This window comes from Amblyomma mixtum, chromosome 1, assembly GCF_055824585.1.
Source record: "Amblyomma mixtum isolate Tamu chromosome 1, ASM5582458v1, whole genome shotgun sequence".
NCBI classification, from domain to species: domain Eukaryota; kingdom Metazoa; phylum Arthropoda; class Arachnida; order Ixodida; family Ixodidae; genus Amblyomma; species Amblyomma mixtum.
The window spans coordinates 147,449,572-147,465,026 of record NC_143012.1 but is presented as its reverse complement, the minus strand read 5'-3'; the positions used below and the strand labels follow the sequence as shown (position 1 = coordinate 147,465,026).

The 15,455-nt window shown below is 49.1% G+C and overlaps 1 protein-coding gene across 3 annotated transcripts in view; it reads right to left on the bottom strand.

The window, feature by feature from the left end:
- smo (smoothened, frizzled class receptor) overlaps positions 1–15,455 on the bottom strand; it is a 71,898-nt gene that overhangs the window by 11,319 nt on the left and 45,124 nt on the right. For 2 of the 3 annotated variants that reach the window (XM_089557855.1, XM_089557863.1), the window contains exons 7-9: positions 13,800–13,892; positions 11,516–11,624; positions 2,282–2,479 (exon numbers count right to left, since the gene is read on the bottom strand). In XM_089557855.1, coding sequence (XP_089413981.1) covers positions 2,282–2,479; positions 11,516–11,624; positions 13,800–13,892 — 400 coding nt within the window. The remainder of the gene's footprint in view (positions 1–2,281; positions 2,480–11,515; positions 11,625–13,799; positions 13,893–15,455) is intronic. The other variant, XM_089557859.1, reaches the window with a different exon arrangement.

The window sequence follows — 15,455 nt, the reverse complement described above, 5'->3', positions numbered from 1 at the left end:
GGCTTGACTCGGAAAGCGCGCTTTTTGCAGCTTGCGTTTCTCTTTTGGTTGCACCATCATCGGACGCACTTCTCGGCCACGTCGAATTTCCCGCCCGCCGCACGCTTACCGACCGCGTTCGAGAGCTAACTCCCAGCCGTGTAGTGCTTGCCCATCGCTCTAAAACTGTGAAGCTCGGCGGCAGCACGCGAAAGCCACTATCACGGCGAACGCGCTAACACGCATGCTGACACGCCACGAAAGGCTGGAGCTGGTGATACTGATGCCGATGTGAACAGCGGAAAATCGCGACAGAGAAAAATGTTGATGATAATGATCACGGCGCCATCCATAGACTGCACTTGGAAGCTCCGGTGCGCGCGCGTGGCCTCCGCAAACGGCGCAGTGCCGGAGCAGATCGCGGCCGCGATAAGATCCGGCGGCGCGCCCGAAGCGCGCTTCGATCGCGGAGGCCACGGCGTGCGCGTAGCCTTCGCGATCAAGCGCTCCGCGATCGTATTCGCGTTCCGTGTTCGGGACTCAAGACTCGGCACAGATGAGTGCCGTGAACTCAGACTACGGTTCAAGTTCGTGCGGCGGAAGAGATTCAAGGACAGTACGAATTCGAAAACACGCGAGCGCAATGTGCCGACTCGCGCAGAATTTCAGCGTCGCAAGAGGCTCCCTTTAAGCTTGAATTTCGTTTTGTTTGATCAAGTTTTCGATATCTCCTGCAGTCTGAATTAATGAGGTTCCACTGTACACATTATATGGCGGCATGGGTACTGGCGGCGAGTGCGGACGAGGTCCGAAAAATCGAGTGGTCAGTTGCGGTGCGTCCAAAATTTCAAGCGCTCTTACACATTGGCTCTATGGGCCATGTCGTGGTGCCGCGAAAAGGTCCGAATAATCAAGCATGTCCGAAAAATCAGGCGTCCGAATTTTCGGTCGTTGACTGTAATGGAGACAGTGGCAAAGGCCACTCCTACAAGGGACCAGAATGAAACCATCCATCGCCAATACTGGGCCAATTATCTACGCTGCTTGGGAATGCACTGTGAGCTGCTGCCCTAACTGATTACAAAACATAAAACTGAGCAGGGGACAAGACACAGGAGAAAGGCAATCAGGACAAGCTGAGCTCGTCCTGTTGATGTTTTATATGCTTGTTTTATGTTATGTAATCATGTCATAACAACCAGCCCCTCATCGCACACTCACCCTAACTGGCTGCAAGCTACGGCGAGCAGCAATTTTGAAAAATTATCTGTAAATTACAGGGTTCACACACAGCTTTTAAATTTGACAAATACTCACAAAGACCACCTATATAGCTATAAAGCTGCTCCTAGAAATATGAAACCACTAATGTATAAATCACTTGCTATCCATCCATCCATCTGCTACTTAAATACGCCTCCCCTGTCTGGAACCTGCACAAACAATGCGAAATTAACCAAATCGAGGCAGTGCAGAAGAAAGCTGTTCGCTTCATATACCACAGGTTTAGTAAGAATTTTTTACCTTCCACAGCACTTCCATCACTGGGCCTGCAACCACTCTCATCTCAACGAAGGCCTGAGTGTTTAAAATTTCTGCATTGTATAATTAACTATTCTTGCCGGACCTCTGCAAATGATTATCTAATCCCTGCTATGCAATCTAAAACTAGAAGTCACCACAGCCTAAACATCACTCCTTATTTCGCCCGCACGGACACTTTTAAATACAGTTTCTCTCCACGTGTAACGGAATGTTGGAATTCTTTACCTGGTTCCACTCGCTCTCTTCCTTCAGAGCTGTTTTTAGCGGCTATTGGTTTGGTTTGGTTTGGTTTATTGGGGTTTAACGTCCCAAAGCAACTCAGGCTACGAGGGACGCCGTAGTGAAGGGCACCAGAAATTTCGACCACCTGAGGTTCTTTAAGGTGCACTGACATTGCACAGTACACGGGCCTCTAGAATTTCGCCCTCATCGAAATTGGGCCGCAGCGGCCGGGATCGAACCCGCGCCTTACGGGCCAGCAGCCGAGCGCCGTAACCACTGAGCCACTGCGGCGGGGCTTTTTTAGCGGCTATTGAATAGTGCTGTCGTTTTTCTTGCATTGCACTCATATTGTTGGGGATGTTTGCCATTGTCGTGCTCCATGTTTCTCTACCGTGTTTTGTTCACACCCACCCCTGCCATAGCCCAATAGGGCTGCAGTATGTATAAATAAATAAATAAATACATAACAGATCTCCTGCACTGAAATAAGAGCACCCAATAATCCATTCCCCCCCCCCCCCCCCCCCCACAGTACCTGCACCAGAAGTGTCGCCAGGTGGCGGCCGTGGCCGAGGTGAGCACCCAGGAGGAGAGTGCCAGGCAGGCCCCCAGGAAGGCCACCAGGTGGAGCTGCAGCATGGCCAGGCTGGGCCTTGCCTCCGGCTCACACGCAGCACGCACGGGCAGCTCGGGCACCACAGGGCGCTGCGCAGCCTCCACATTGGCCCGGCAGCTGCACAGCAACACGACAGTCCTCCACTTTCATTCACCACAACAGAGAATTGCAACTGGGACCAACATGCACTAGCAGACATGCTCAAATCATCATCATCAGCCTGACTACACCCACTGCAGGGCAGAGGCCCCCTACCATGTCTCTCCAACTAACCCTGTCCTTCGCCAGTTGCGGCCACCGTATCCCCGCAAATTTCTTAATCTCATCCGCCCACCTACCTTTCTGCCGCCCACTGCTATGCTTGCCTTCCCTTGGAATCCATAACGTTACTCTTAAGGACCAGCGGCTATCTTGCCGTCGCATTACATGCCCTGCCCAAGCCCACTTCTTCCTCTTGATATGAACTAGGATATCATTAACGCGCATTTGTTCTCTCACCCACTCCGCCCGCTTCCGATCTCTTAACGTTACACCTACCATTTTTCTTTCCACAGCTCACTGCGTTCTCCTTAACTTAAGCTGAACCCTCTCGGTTAGCCTCCACGTTTCTGCCCCATAGGTAAGTACCCGCAAGATACAGCTCAAATGGATGGGGCTTAATAAACAGGGTGTGTTCTTTTGCTCCGAAAGGCTGCTAAGTGGGGGCGTGCGAACACTGAAACTTTCGAATATGAATTGAATACAAATGTGAAGAAAAAGTGGCTTCGCATATCAAACTGAACATCTGTTATCTGTTCAGTATAAAAAAAAATATTTCAGAAAATGATAAACAAGCAAATGTTGCTGCCTTTATTTTTTTTTTTTCAAAATAGTGTATGGTCTTTGTAACTGAAATAAACTAAACTACACTGCCCCAGCACCGTACAAAAAAAAATCTCTGCCTCTCCCGTAACCGAGAGTAGAGTAAGCATGAAATGTTTACGGGCATAACACATTGGTTGTAGATGGTACTAGTCAAAATCTTGAAATCGGTCTTGTGTTCAACACACCACACCACACATACTGTGCACTGGTCCAAGTGGACGCAATCGTTTCCTGTGAGTGTCTGGGGAATCTCTTCCGCCCTGCCTCGTCAGCTGTATCCGGTTTCTGTCAGGCTCCATTGCTTGGCTTAAGCAGCTGTGACGGTGGTGGCATTGAAATGCAGGACGATGCAGAAGCGTACGCGGACACGACGAGACGCAGGCCTGACAAGAATGTATCTGCAGAATAGAGCAATGTATACTCCGCGAGCGTGTATACATCTGCTTGCTAAAGGGGGAAACTTCATGAGCTGAAGGTCCAGCGGCCGGTCTTTTACATGCGTGAGTGTGGGACCGCAGCGCCATCCTTGGGGATGGCGCGGAAGCAGTTTTTCCGCACAAAGCCCTTTTCGCCCTGGAGCTCCCCTCTTGCTCTAACCGGCCCTCTCTCTTAGAGTCTCGTTAAATCTCGTACGGTGCCCGGATGCTCTTGTTTCAGTGCCCGGATGAGTGGAATTCAGTGCCCAGATGTTGGCTCTCGGTCTCGGCGTGACATCACCACACTGCCGACAACGGGAGCTAAAAGCATTTCATGCTTAAAATGACATGCACAGAAATGCATAATACTTGGTTAGACAGTATAACAGTAGCCAACCTGCAATGCCGTCATGCAAAATGAAATCCATAAAATGACAAGACTGGAAACAAAAAATCACATGGTGGCTAGTAAAACCTCATTAATTTCAAGTTCGAGGGATTGAAAGAAATGCCTGAATTATACGAAGGTCATGTAAATAAGCCCCCCCCACCCCCCGCCCCCCACAACAAAAAAATAAATAAATAAAAAATGCCCGCCGAAAATGCAAAAATGGAGTGGTCTTATGAGGCGGCCCATCGTACAAACACCTGTAAACCTGTGATAAGCACCCAGTTTTGGCATGTTGGAAGAACAAAGTGGACGCAAGTTGGGGGGGGGGACGCATACTGGCGTTAGAACGGCGAGACTGCTTCTAAAAAGAAAAAAGAAATGACCAGCGACGCGCCAGTCGGCATCTGAAAGTGGCACAGAGCTGAGATTGGACTACTGATGAATGTGTGGCCTGACAACTGCGGTTGCCGTGGGTGAGTGGCGAAGCTCAGAAACCGAAACTATGCGGCCAGGCTGTGGTCAGAAGATTTTGGCGCAACGCTTGTTGGCCAACACAAGCCATTTCCACTCCCGGCTTTGAAGCTTGATGAATTTACAGCGGAAACCTTGAAGACCTCACAGCGGGACACGAGATGAGTCCTTTCCCAAGGTGATGGCCAGGGAAACGTAAGATGGGGACACATGGGAAGCAATGTACTACCCCCCCCCGTTCTCCTTTCCACCATGCCCATCTTATCAATGCAACTGCTAAAGCAGGCATGCTCTTCTTTATGCAAAAAAACAGCGCGAACAAACGGGGACGAGACGAAGAATACACAGGAACAAGCGCTGTGCAAAAAAACAGTGCGAACAAACGGGGACGAGACTAAGACGAAGAGACAGCGCTTGTTCCTGTGTATTCTTCGTCTCGTCCCCGTTTGTTCGCGCTGTTTTTTTGCATAATGTATCACCAACTCACCCGCTTATCTATCCTGTTGCATGCTCTTCTTCATCAGCTGTGCTTTGTGGGCAGCAATGCCACAACATCGGGCTCCATTTGCTATAATTAAGTGCCCGGTTCATACAAAAGAGTTCACTAAACAAAATGACACCAGGCAGAAGGAATAAATTTTTACAATTCATGATCACTAAAAATTCCGGTTCCGGTACTTCATGTATCTCAGGAACTCTGTTACCTCGAAATGTTTCTCCGTTTTACTGACTATGTATTTTGATGCAGCGAATCAGTGTTAAAAAGCTTGCCAACATGTGCACCTGCAATTATGCAATTAAGTAAGAGGAAATGTGGTGGTTTGACACGTGGAACTCTCAGGAACACCAAGCAGATGATAGCAAACAGTAACTTCTCCAGCTAATAGACTAGTGCGACAGGCTATTTTCTTCTTTCGTGAAGCTCTTGGTCACTGGGTGAAAACACCAGAACAGGGGCAGCTCAGTAAATAATGAAAACACAGTAGGCTGCTTACAAAGGCCTCTCAAGTAAGAGATTAAAACTTCTCCCCAAAACTCTTTCTTCCACTACAAAGGTTGCATTTGTGCATAATGCTTTCAGGTTTTGTCTGAGCAAGTGCACAAAGCAAGACAGTCAGAAGCACACTTCTTTTTGTTGTTGTACAGAAGAAAATGCACAAATGTTAGAAAAAACTGGAGGGAACAATTGAGCTCCACCTTAAAGGGTCCATGAAAGGGGTGTCTGAGGTTGGCAAAAAAATACTTGCATTATGTAGAGCGTAGGCCACTGAACGTTCATGCCACGTACAATACATCAAGAGCGAGTAGATAATTTATAATACATTTTCAAAAACTACCACTCCCGAGCCTCACGGCGACCAGCGGCGGTGAACTTCCGCCCGAATCCGTACTCATTACGTCACTTTAGTACTCTTTACGTCACCAGCGCAGGGCTATCATTGGTTCGCGGTGCCAACGTGAAATCACGCGGTTAACAAACTAAAAGCTCTAGATACTTCACATTCTTACTCTTTTCGGGAACATTTCGCATTTCAGCGAGGAGAGTTATCGTTTGTATGCATGTTTACACGGTTATTGTGTGTTGGGTGTCAGAAATTAGTACTGCACTTCCGGTTTACCATGTTGTCGTCTGCTCGTACCGCTTGTGTGACTCCGCCGCCGCCGCCGTCGAACCGAATTGAGAATTGAGGTGCGATTTGAAGTCACTGCACTACTGATTTCTGTAGTGACCTCCGTCGCATGCGCAATAAAAATGGATCGGCCGTGCTGTGTCGTTGGTGGCAAAGCCAGGGTACGGCAAGATGTTGCCTTTCGGCACTGTCTGCCGAAAGATGGAAGCGAGCGAGCTGTCATTGTCGTCGTCAGGATTCAGCGCCAGATTTCTGAACAGCGTGTCCTTATACACTTAGCCAACGCACCACACCGATCGTCGCTTGCGAACTGCCGCCCCACTACAAGCAGACACACATGGAGCGGTGAACATCGCTGCGCCGATCTACCCAAGCTACACCCACAACCGGTGTCGCACTTCGCCGCCGTGCAGCAGTACCTGAGTGCTGCTTGGGATGTTGTACAAATATCACAAGAAAAGACAACATCGCCTTGTTATCAGAAAGACTGCTCGAGCAGCGAGAAAGCATGCCTGCTTATGTTGCGAGCTTTCGGCAATGGCACCGCTCCGGGCGACCAGCTCTGCTGCTGCCTGGTTGCCGTGGTCGTCGCTAGGCCTATTGCTTGTTTGGCATCGAAGCTGCAGCGGCCGGCGCTTCGGAAGTCGCCTGAGCTATAATAAAAGGCTTACTCTACACATCGCTTTACAGTCAACAGCATCATCTCACAATAAAATAATAGTATGGTCACTTTCCGCGGCGCCTTCAGCAGCGAAGCGAGCGGGCGCCAGGCGAGCCGGACCCCAACGTCGGGCCAGCGGCAGGTGCGAGGCGGTTGTGACAAGAAGTTTGCTCGCAGCACAGTCGTTACCTTTGCCAGCAGCTCAGTATTGTTCAGCGATCCTCAAAAATGACACATTTTTCAGATTTCTTATCCCAGAGTTTATTGCTTACGTCAAGAACACACTTTAGCTCGTTTTTATGACACCGGCAGACGGGATCCAGGCTGGCCGGCCGGCCGACATGCTCGGCGTACCTCACATTCGCACAAGAAAATACAAAACAGCCATACCAGAAAAGATGCTTCCTAGATTCGAGCAACGACAATATGCCTGTGCAAAAGTGGATCTTTCGGCAACGACACCGCCTGCGGCAACACCGCGCGATGAACTGCGCACTGGTCCCAGGTTGCCCTAGTCGTCACTAGGCCTATCTGGTTTCGCACCGAAGCCGCAGCCGACGGCGCTTTGGAAGTTGCCTGTGCTATAATAAACGGCCTACTATTCACATCGCTTTACTGCGAACTCGTCCCATAATAAAAGATATGTTCGATTTCCACGACGCCTTCAGCAACGGAGCTAGCTGACGGCAGGCGAACCGCACCAAGTAGCAGCAGCACCAAAGCGGCTGTGGGATGAAATCTGCTTGTATCGCAGTCATCACTTTTACCAGCAACTCGGTATTAGCCAGCGATCGTCAGAAACGATGAACTTTTGACATGCATCTATCCCAGGGCTTGCTATGGACGAGAACAAACAATACTAGCGCATTTTTCAGGCGCCGGCGGCCGGCATCAAAGCTGGCAGGCCGGTCCGGCGTGGCTCGGCCCCGAGCACTCTGCCCTGAGCAGCGCGCTGCACGCCATCATGACGCTGCCATTCTCCGCGCTCGTATTGGCTCCTGCTTCCCGTCGTTGCGTTTGCTGCGCGCCTCGTCGTTGACATCCAGCAGGTTGGATGCAGGCGATGAGCTGTGATCATTGCGACGTCGTTCGCAACGGTGAGCCGCAGCGAATCGCACACACTTTTCGCACATGTGTCCCAGCCTTAAAGGGGTAGAGACATCAAATTCCAAGGTTGTACAAAAGACTGCCATACGTTTCCTTTGTATGTGAGGACCATAAGAGCGAAGTATTAAATTTAAGGGAGGTCTAGAACATATTTTAATTTCATTTTAAAGTTTGTGAAAAGGCTCACTCTTGAAGTCTGAGCCATCGCTAGTGCATCAATGTGACGTAGGAACAGAGAAGAAAACACAAGCAAGTATTTCCTACGTCACTGCACAGTTTTCTGACGTACGGGACCAAGTTTTGCGGTTTCGCGGCCTAGCAACCTTGGTTATGAGTGCTCACGAGTTTTTTCTGCACGCTCGCGAGTGCGATGGTGCTTTACGCCCGGCAATGCCGAAAGATCCACTTTTGCACAGGCATATTGCCCGTGCTCTAATGTAGGAAGCATTCTCTGGTATCATGGATGTTATGTATTTTCTTGTGCGAACGTGAAGTACGCCAAGCATGCCGGCCGGCCGGCCAGCCTGGATCCCGTCTGCCGGCGTCATAAAAAGGAGCTAAAGTACGTGTGTTCTTGACGTAAATAATAAACCCTGGGATAAGAACTGTGAAATATGTGTCATTTTTGAGGATCGCTGACGAATACTGAGCTGCTGGCAAAGGTAACGACTGTGATACGAGCAAACGTTTTGCCACAACCGCCTCGCAGCTGCCGCTGGCCCGACGTTGCGGTCCGGCTCGCCTGGCGCCCGCTCGCTTCGCTGCTGAAGACGTCGTGGAGATTTACCATACTATTATTTTATTGTGAGATGATGCTGTTGACAGTAAAGCGATGTGTAGAGTAGGCCTTTTATTATAGCGCAGGCGACTTCCGAAGCGCCGGCCGCTGCGGCTTCGCTGCGGAAGAGGCTATAGGCCTAGCGACGACCACGGCAACCAGGCAGCAGAAGAGCTCGTCGCCCGGAGCGCCCGCGAGCGATGCCGTTGCCGAAAGCTCGAAACATAAGCAGGCATGCTTTGCCGCTGCTCGAGCAGTCTTTCTGAGGGACTGCTGTACGGCGGCGAAGTGCGACACCGGTTGCGGGCGGGGCTTGGGTAGAGTGGCGCAGCGATGCTCACCGCTCCGTGTCCCTGCTTGCAGTGGGGCGGCAGTTCGCAAGCGATGATCCCTAGTGGCCATATGGCTTGATGAATGTTGCTGCGCGTGCATTATTTGTCTAAATAATGATTGCACTTCGCGCTCTGAGCTCGCTACTTGTTTTTGGTCGGCGAATGTTTTCGCTCGGTCACCGGTGGTCTAGGTGGTCTCCCTTCCGCAGTTGACGGCGCTTTGGAAGTCGACTGTGCTATAATAAAAGGCCTACTCTTCACATCGCTTTAGTGCGAACTCGTCCCATAATAGAAGAAAAGTTCGATTTCCACGACGCCTTCATCAACGGAGCTAGCAGACGAGCAGCGCGCACGAAGCAGCAGCGTCGAGCTGTCGGGATGGGACAACGTCGACGCTGTTGTCGGCAGAGTGTGACACACGGGTCGGCCGACGTACGGCTGCTATCTCGGCGATGCGCTCGTCAGGCGACGACCGGCGCTCGGTCGGCGTCTGCGCAGTGTGACAGACGCGCCGACGGCACGAAAATCGCTGCCACCGACCATCGCCAGACTGAAATCGGCCGATCGTCGGCCTAGTGTGAACGCGCCTTTACCATTTGACGTTGCCTACACGCTCGGCGTTCGCTGGCACAATCTGAGCTGCGTCGGGCCTGACGCCTGCCTCTTCGGAATCGCTGGCCAGCGGATCAAAAATGAAGTGGTTGTCGGGGTTCGAACCGCGGCGTCTTCTTCCTTGTCTGCGTCATCCCGCGATTCCTCATAATCGGTGTCTTCGCCGAAATAAAACTCTTTCCCACTCTGAGCTGTTCGACTTGCCCTCCGCCCGGCTCTCCGTGTTTACGCGCACCACGTGCGTGTCAAGCAGACGACATGCCTACACGACGTCATGGCTTTCCGGGCCCACGTGACAACGCATTGTCTGGTTTTTGACGTCATGCAAGAGCCTGGCAAAACCTGGCAACTAAGAACCGAAACCGAAACTGCTGGGTACAAATAATACGATTATTAATTATATAATGCGAGTTCATGCTTCTAAGATGGTGTTCCATGCTCACTGAATCGCTACGCATTATTTACAACCCAGAGATACAACACAAAAATTTGGTGTCTCTACCCCTTTAAGGCTGAAATCCCCTTTCGGCACTCATCCGCAAAAGTCGTTCCTTCAGCTCGGGGTCCATAGTACGAGAGAAGCCGCAGCGACGGTTGCGAGACACAGGTGAACAGAGCAGACAGCTGGAAAGCGAGGGAGCGAACGAGCGCGTCAACCGGAAGTAAACAAACCAATCTCGTCGATGACGTATTTGTGGGCGGAGCATGGTCCCGGCCTGTAATCTTTATTTTTTTATGGTTCGCTTCGGTGTACGAGTTGAGAGGGAAAAGGCTGGTGGTCATTTTTAACAGCCATTATCTCTGGTTCCACTCAAGGTACATGAAAAATTTTTGCGGTAGGATGATGAATCGTTCAATGTCTATCAGTATTTCGACTTCTCTTTGCCTACATGGCCACCCTTTCAGGGACCCTTTAAGGGTATGACGCGATAGCATAAAGAGCGTACGTTGTTGGGCTAGCCGGTCAATCATGGTAAATAAAAGGGGCTACTGCGCGCAAAAAGAAACGGACAAGAAGGTAACACAACTGCGCTTGTTATGTTACCTTCTTGGTAACATAGAAGGTAACATAACAAGCGCAGTTGTGTTACCTTCTTGTCCGTGCCTTTTTGTGCGCAGTAGCCCCTTTTTTTTGCGATAGCATTAATGGCCCACATATGCGAAATTGGTCATTCTCTACTTTCCATTCATAGATCGCGGGGAGTCCTTATACCACTTGTCGCACAGTGGTTTAGTTGCTAAGCGATGCAACAGTGCCCTGGCTGATGGCTGTTTCAAACACAGTTACCAGCTGAGCTAATTAGACCCAGTTTGTTCTTAACGAGGAACCTTTCGCAACCAATTAATATAACTGAACGGCCACCTGCCACAGCGGGCAGGTTGTGATGACATTACAGGGTCACATGACCTAGGCGGGCCACCTGCTTCTCTTGGCAATTTTTTCCTCATGCTGCCACTACCGACGCCGGGTTTGCCACTGAATGCGGCCCTTTAACATGATCAGCTGTGGTTATAGGGCTGCCCCCAGTGGTTCACATGCTAATCTAACCTGCATGCACATGTGAGGTACCCCATTCTAGCTTGCGCACGTTGGTGCTCGTAGATTTTTTTTCATGCACACACTTGACAAGTGGCGGGGTGTTGCTTCCTGTCACTGGAACGTGAGACACGGGGTACTTCTGAACCAATGTTAGTGCCCACTGGCAGCTCATAAACAGAGCACGAAGGTGGAACTTCTTCATTTTACTGGGAGATACAGCCAGACAGACAGATGCAGAACTGCAGCAATGCATCTGAAATGTCAGCATTGGGGGTGGCTCTGCTCCACAGTGGCATTCATTAGATGGGCAGGCAGACCTGCAGGTGCACAAGGCAGCAGCCACCACTCACGCGATGTAGTTGTGCAGGCTGCTCTCCCAGATGGGCTGGTTGCGGAACTCGTAGATGTGGCAGACGTACGTGCACGAGACGAGCAGCACAGCGCTGACCAGGAACAGGCCTGCGCCACCAAAGAGATCAGCAGTGGTCTCTGCCAGGGACCGTGTCACAGGGACATATGTGGGCAGCCTCTTAAAACCCTGAACACTAGGTGTACGAATCTAACAGAATATGGGTGTTCAGCAAGCTTTGTGTCTAAAAATAACTCTTTTTTTTTTAATTAGGAGACACAACTCAGGCTTGGTTTGGTTTGGTCCTATGGCGCATAATCCACCAAGGCTGCCATGAGCCGTTTGTGGGTTTAAAATGTCTGTTTAATGTATTTAACAGAAGCTTTAAAAGTGACAGCTAGCTTAAAATATTCCGTTTCTTAATTAAGCAATCTAAAAATGCATAACAAATCCACCACTGCATTTTCACGTGAAAACAACCTAGGGTGAAAAGGGATGCCTTGATCCCAAAATAAAGTGAAATGCTTTCTTGTAGGCATGTACGAATAGCGTTTTTTTTTGGTTCAAAGCGAATTCAAATCGAATAGTAATTTTCTTCTAATAATTTCGAAGCGAATGTTTCGAACACTTCTAGCACACTTCTAGCAAATAAAAAAGCTTCACTGGCCCAATAAGCATCTTCAAAATCGTGTATTTTTTCGAACACACAACACCGTTACCTGAAAAAAAAAAAAAGTAAAATGCACTGAACTTTATCACACTCACTGAAGACGTGTCAACGTCCTGCAGAAGTGGCCATCAGAAATTTGGGCGTTGGCCTACATGTGGAGCTTACGTATTTGTGGGGTGTGAGCACTATCTATGAGACCCCCAAGTGCTGGTCTTAATTGCGACAACATTGTTGCGTAGCTAGTGCTTTTAGGCGACGACTCCATGAACACCTGCTAGGTGTACGCACTGTCTCAGTGCCACCCCGCGTCAGGTGTCGGAAATGGGCACCCATAACAATGTGCCTCTTGCTAGCTTTCTCTCGTGCTCGCGCCATCGTGCTTGATTTGCGACTTTTAAGCAGAGAAGAGTGGCTTTGACACCTGCAGTCAGCTCAAACTCATACCGCGGAAATCAAGAGAACCATGAGTAATAGCTCCGTAATATCGAGGAATTCGCCACATGGAGGTTTGTTACATCCAGGTTTAACTGCGCTGACACTCTGCCAGCAGACTAATCTAGCGCTACAGCTGTTGTGGGTAGTATAAAAAAATCCTTTCACTCTGGCAGAATTTCACTGAAACCATTCAACGCGTCAACAAATCATTGCACTATGTTTAATCAAAAACTTGTGCCACATCAGTTTGCTAAAGGAGCAAGCACAGTGGTGGGATGACCAAATACAGAGTAAAAGATAATGGGCCCCTGCCCATGTCCGAAAAAGAGTTACAATATACAGGCCTCTATGCTCAGTTTCATACACAGCAGGCAACACTGTCAAGGCTGCAGAAACCATATTACTCTGCCACGCATCAATCACTCTTCTCAAAGCCTCGGTAAGTGTAAGCGGTATAAAACGAAGTGGCAGCAGAGAAAAGCACTGCTGAATCTATGAGGCGCTCAGTGTTCAGGCCCTCTGGCTTTGATTTTTACTGAGTGTGAACTATTTTTAGGCGTGGATGGAGTAAGAGCGATTTGCCCTACCAGCCGTGTATCACACCACCACGTGTAACTCTTGCTTCTTTAAGTCTCGACGAGTCACAAGATGAAAACTTGGCAAGAGGTCAAACGAAGTCCAGGACACTGCCAGTAATGGCACTAAAGATCTGTTGCAACGAAATATGCCTGTATTCACTGTAGTTGTATGGTGAACTACTTTTTGTGTGCGGACTAAGCCTGAGTGAACAGGTGCACTAGCTTTGGCAGTGGTGACTCCTACGTATGAAACAAAGTACATAGGCAGTCTTAGGCATTACTTTCCCCATTCAGTTGGCACGGTGTGTTTTGCCAGCAGACTAAAGGGTAGAGCGGATGCTCAGCTACGAGTCCAGGGCAGCTTTTCATTTCATTTAGGCTTTGCAAAGTGCTATGATGGAGCCCACCACAGAAACCTACCCCAGCCAGCACTCTTGGCAACTTGAGATTTTGGAAAATGCTTATGCTGCAATGAATGCATCATGAGCTCAATGTCTACAGTAACTGACGACTGCCAAAACATATACCAGACAAAAATTTAGCAATGACAAAATGCCACTTGCTAAGGCAACATGCAGAACAAGAAGCACACGTCTCCTCACCGATGCGTAGTATCATGCTCTGAATCTTGGCTCGCACTCGGTCATTGATCATGTCACTGTTGCCACCTTTCAGGCGGATCAGCTTGTACAACTCTGCAAGGAAGAAGCATTGCCAAGGCTCACAACAAACATCAGGTGGGAGGAAAGCAAGGATCTCGGCAACCAAAGAAGGACTCAAAGCGAGTGCTTCTTTGTAATCAACACCAACGGCCAGCACTCTGCAAAGAAATGCTCCCACAAGCAATGCTCACTTTCCCACAAAAGAAGTTCGCATATTTGAGCACACAAACTACCCTTTGCGTCAGCGTGACCTGGCTGAAAGGCACATTCAAAAACTCGTTTCAACGAAGGTGAAGCGCAAAAAGCGTCTGTGTGCCATGCAATGTTGGTGAAAAGTATCTAACAGCTGTATCTTACTGGTACTCATCCATGGGGCAGAAATGTGGAGGCTAACGAAAGGGGTTCAACTTGAATTGAGGACAACACAGAGTGCCACAGAGATGAATATAATAAGGGTAAAGTTAAGGGACAGGAAACGGGCAGAATAGGTAAGGGAACAAACGCAGGTTAATGACATTCCAGTCAAAATCAAGATGGTTTGGTTTGGTTCATGGGGGTTTAACGTCCACAAGCGACTCAGGCTATGAGGGACGCCGTAGTTAAGGACCCTGGAAATTTTATTAACCGGGGTTCTTTAACGTGCACCGACACTGCACAGTACACAGGCCTCTAGAATTTCGCCTACATCGAAACTGACCGCCATGGCCGGGACTGAACCCGCATCTTTCCAGCAAGCAGCCGAGCGCCGTAACCACTGAGCCACCACAACGGCCACAGTTTACCAAAAGGATGTTAATTACACATGTCACTAAGCGAGTTTCATAAAGAGAGACACTGGTGTAAAAAAAAAAATACACTCAGCAACTTACCACACACATCTCTGCAGTAAAGGTGATGACTATTTGGTAACAGAAAGTTTACTGGCTATGCTTATGAAATGTTTGCAAAAAATAACAGCATTCTTGTCACTCTGAAACCAGTTACCTCTCATAAGAAAGTTTGAATACAGTAGAACCCCCCTATAGTGAAGTAGCTAGGACCAGCAAAAATCTTTACTATATCAGTTGTTGATGATGGCATGGCTCTCACTATGCTCTCTGGCTGCTTACTAAGCATGAAGTGTTGGTTTATAAAACAAACACTCAGAAATGCTTTACATCCTGCTCTTATCGTCCCGTTATCATGTTTCGCTTATCACATTTCTGACATCGTTTATGTCTTGTGGAAGTACAGCATTTTCACGAACACAACTTATGTGGCTACAAATATATAGCGAGTTTGATCCCATGTGAAAACCAAAGTTTTCCATGATCACGGCGTCATCATCCATGGCTTTAGCATCATTTAAGAGGCAGCAGTTAGTCGAGTGCAGCAAAATTGCCTATGCAGTTCCGCCGTGCCTCCGCTTCTTGCCGCTGCTTCTGTGTGCTTCACACTGCCGTGCTACGAATGCATGCTCTTTTATACTCCTCACTGCACTTTTCCTGGCTTTCCTTTCTCAGTGACCCACGCCGCCTTCTTGCTATGCTCATAGCCAGCTTTATTTTTTCCATGCGTGCCACGCACTTTGCCTCCCGGCCTCAAGGTTTTCAAAAA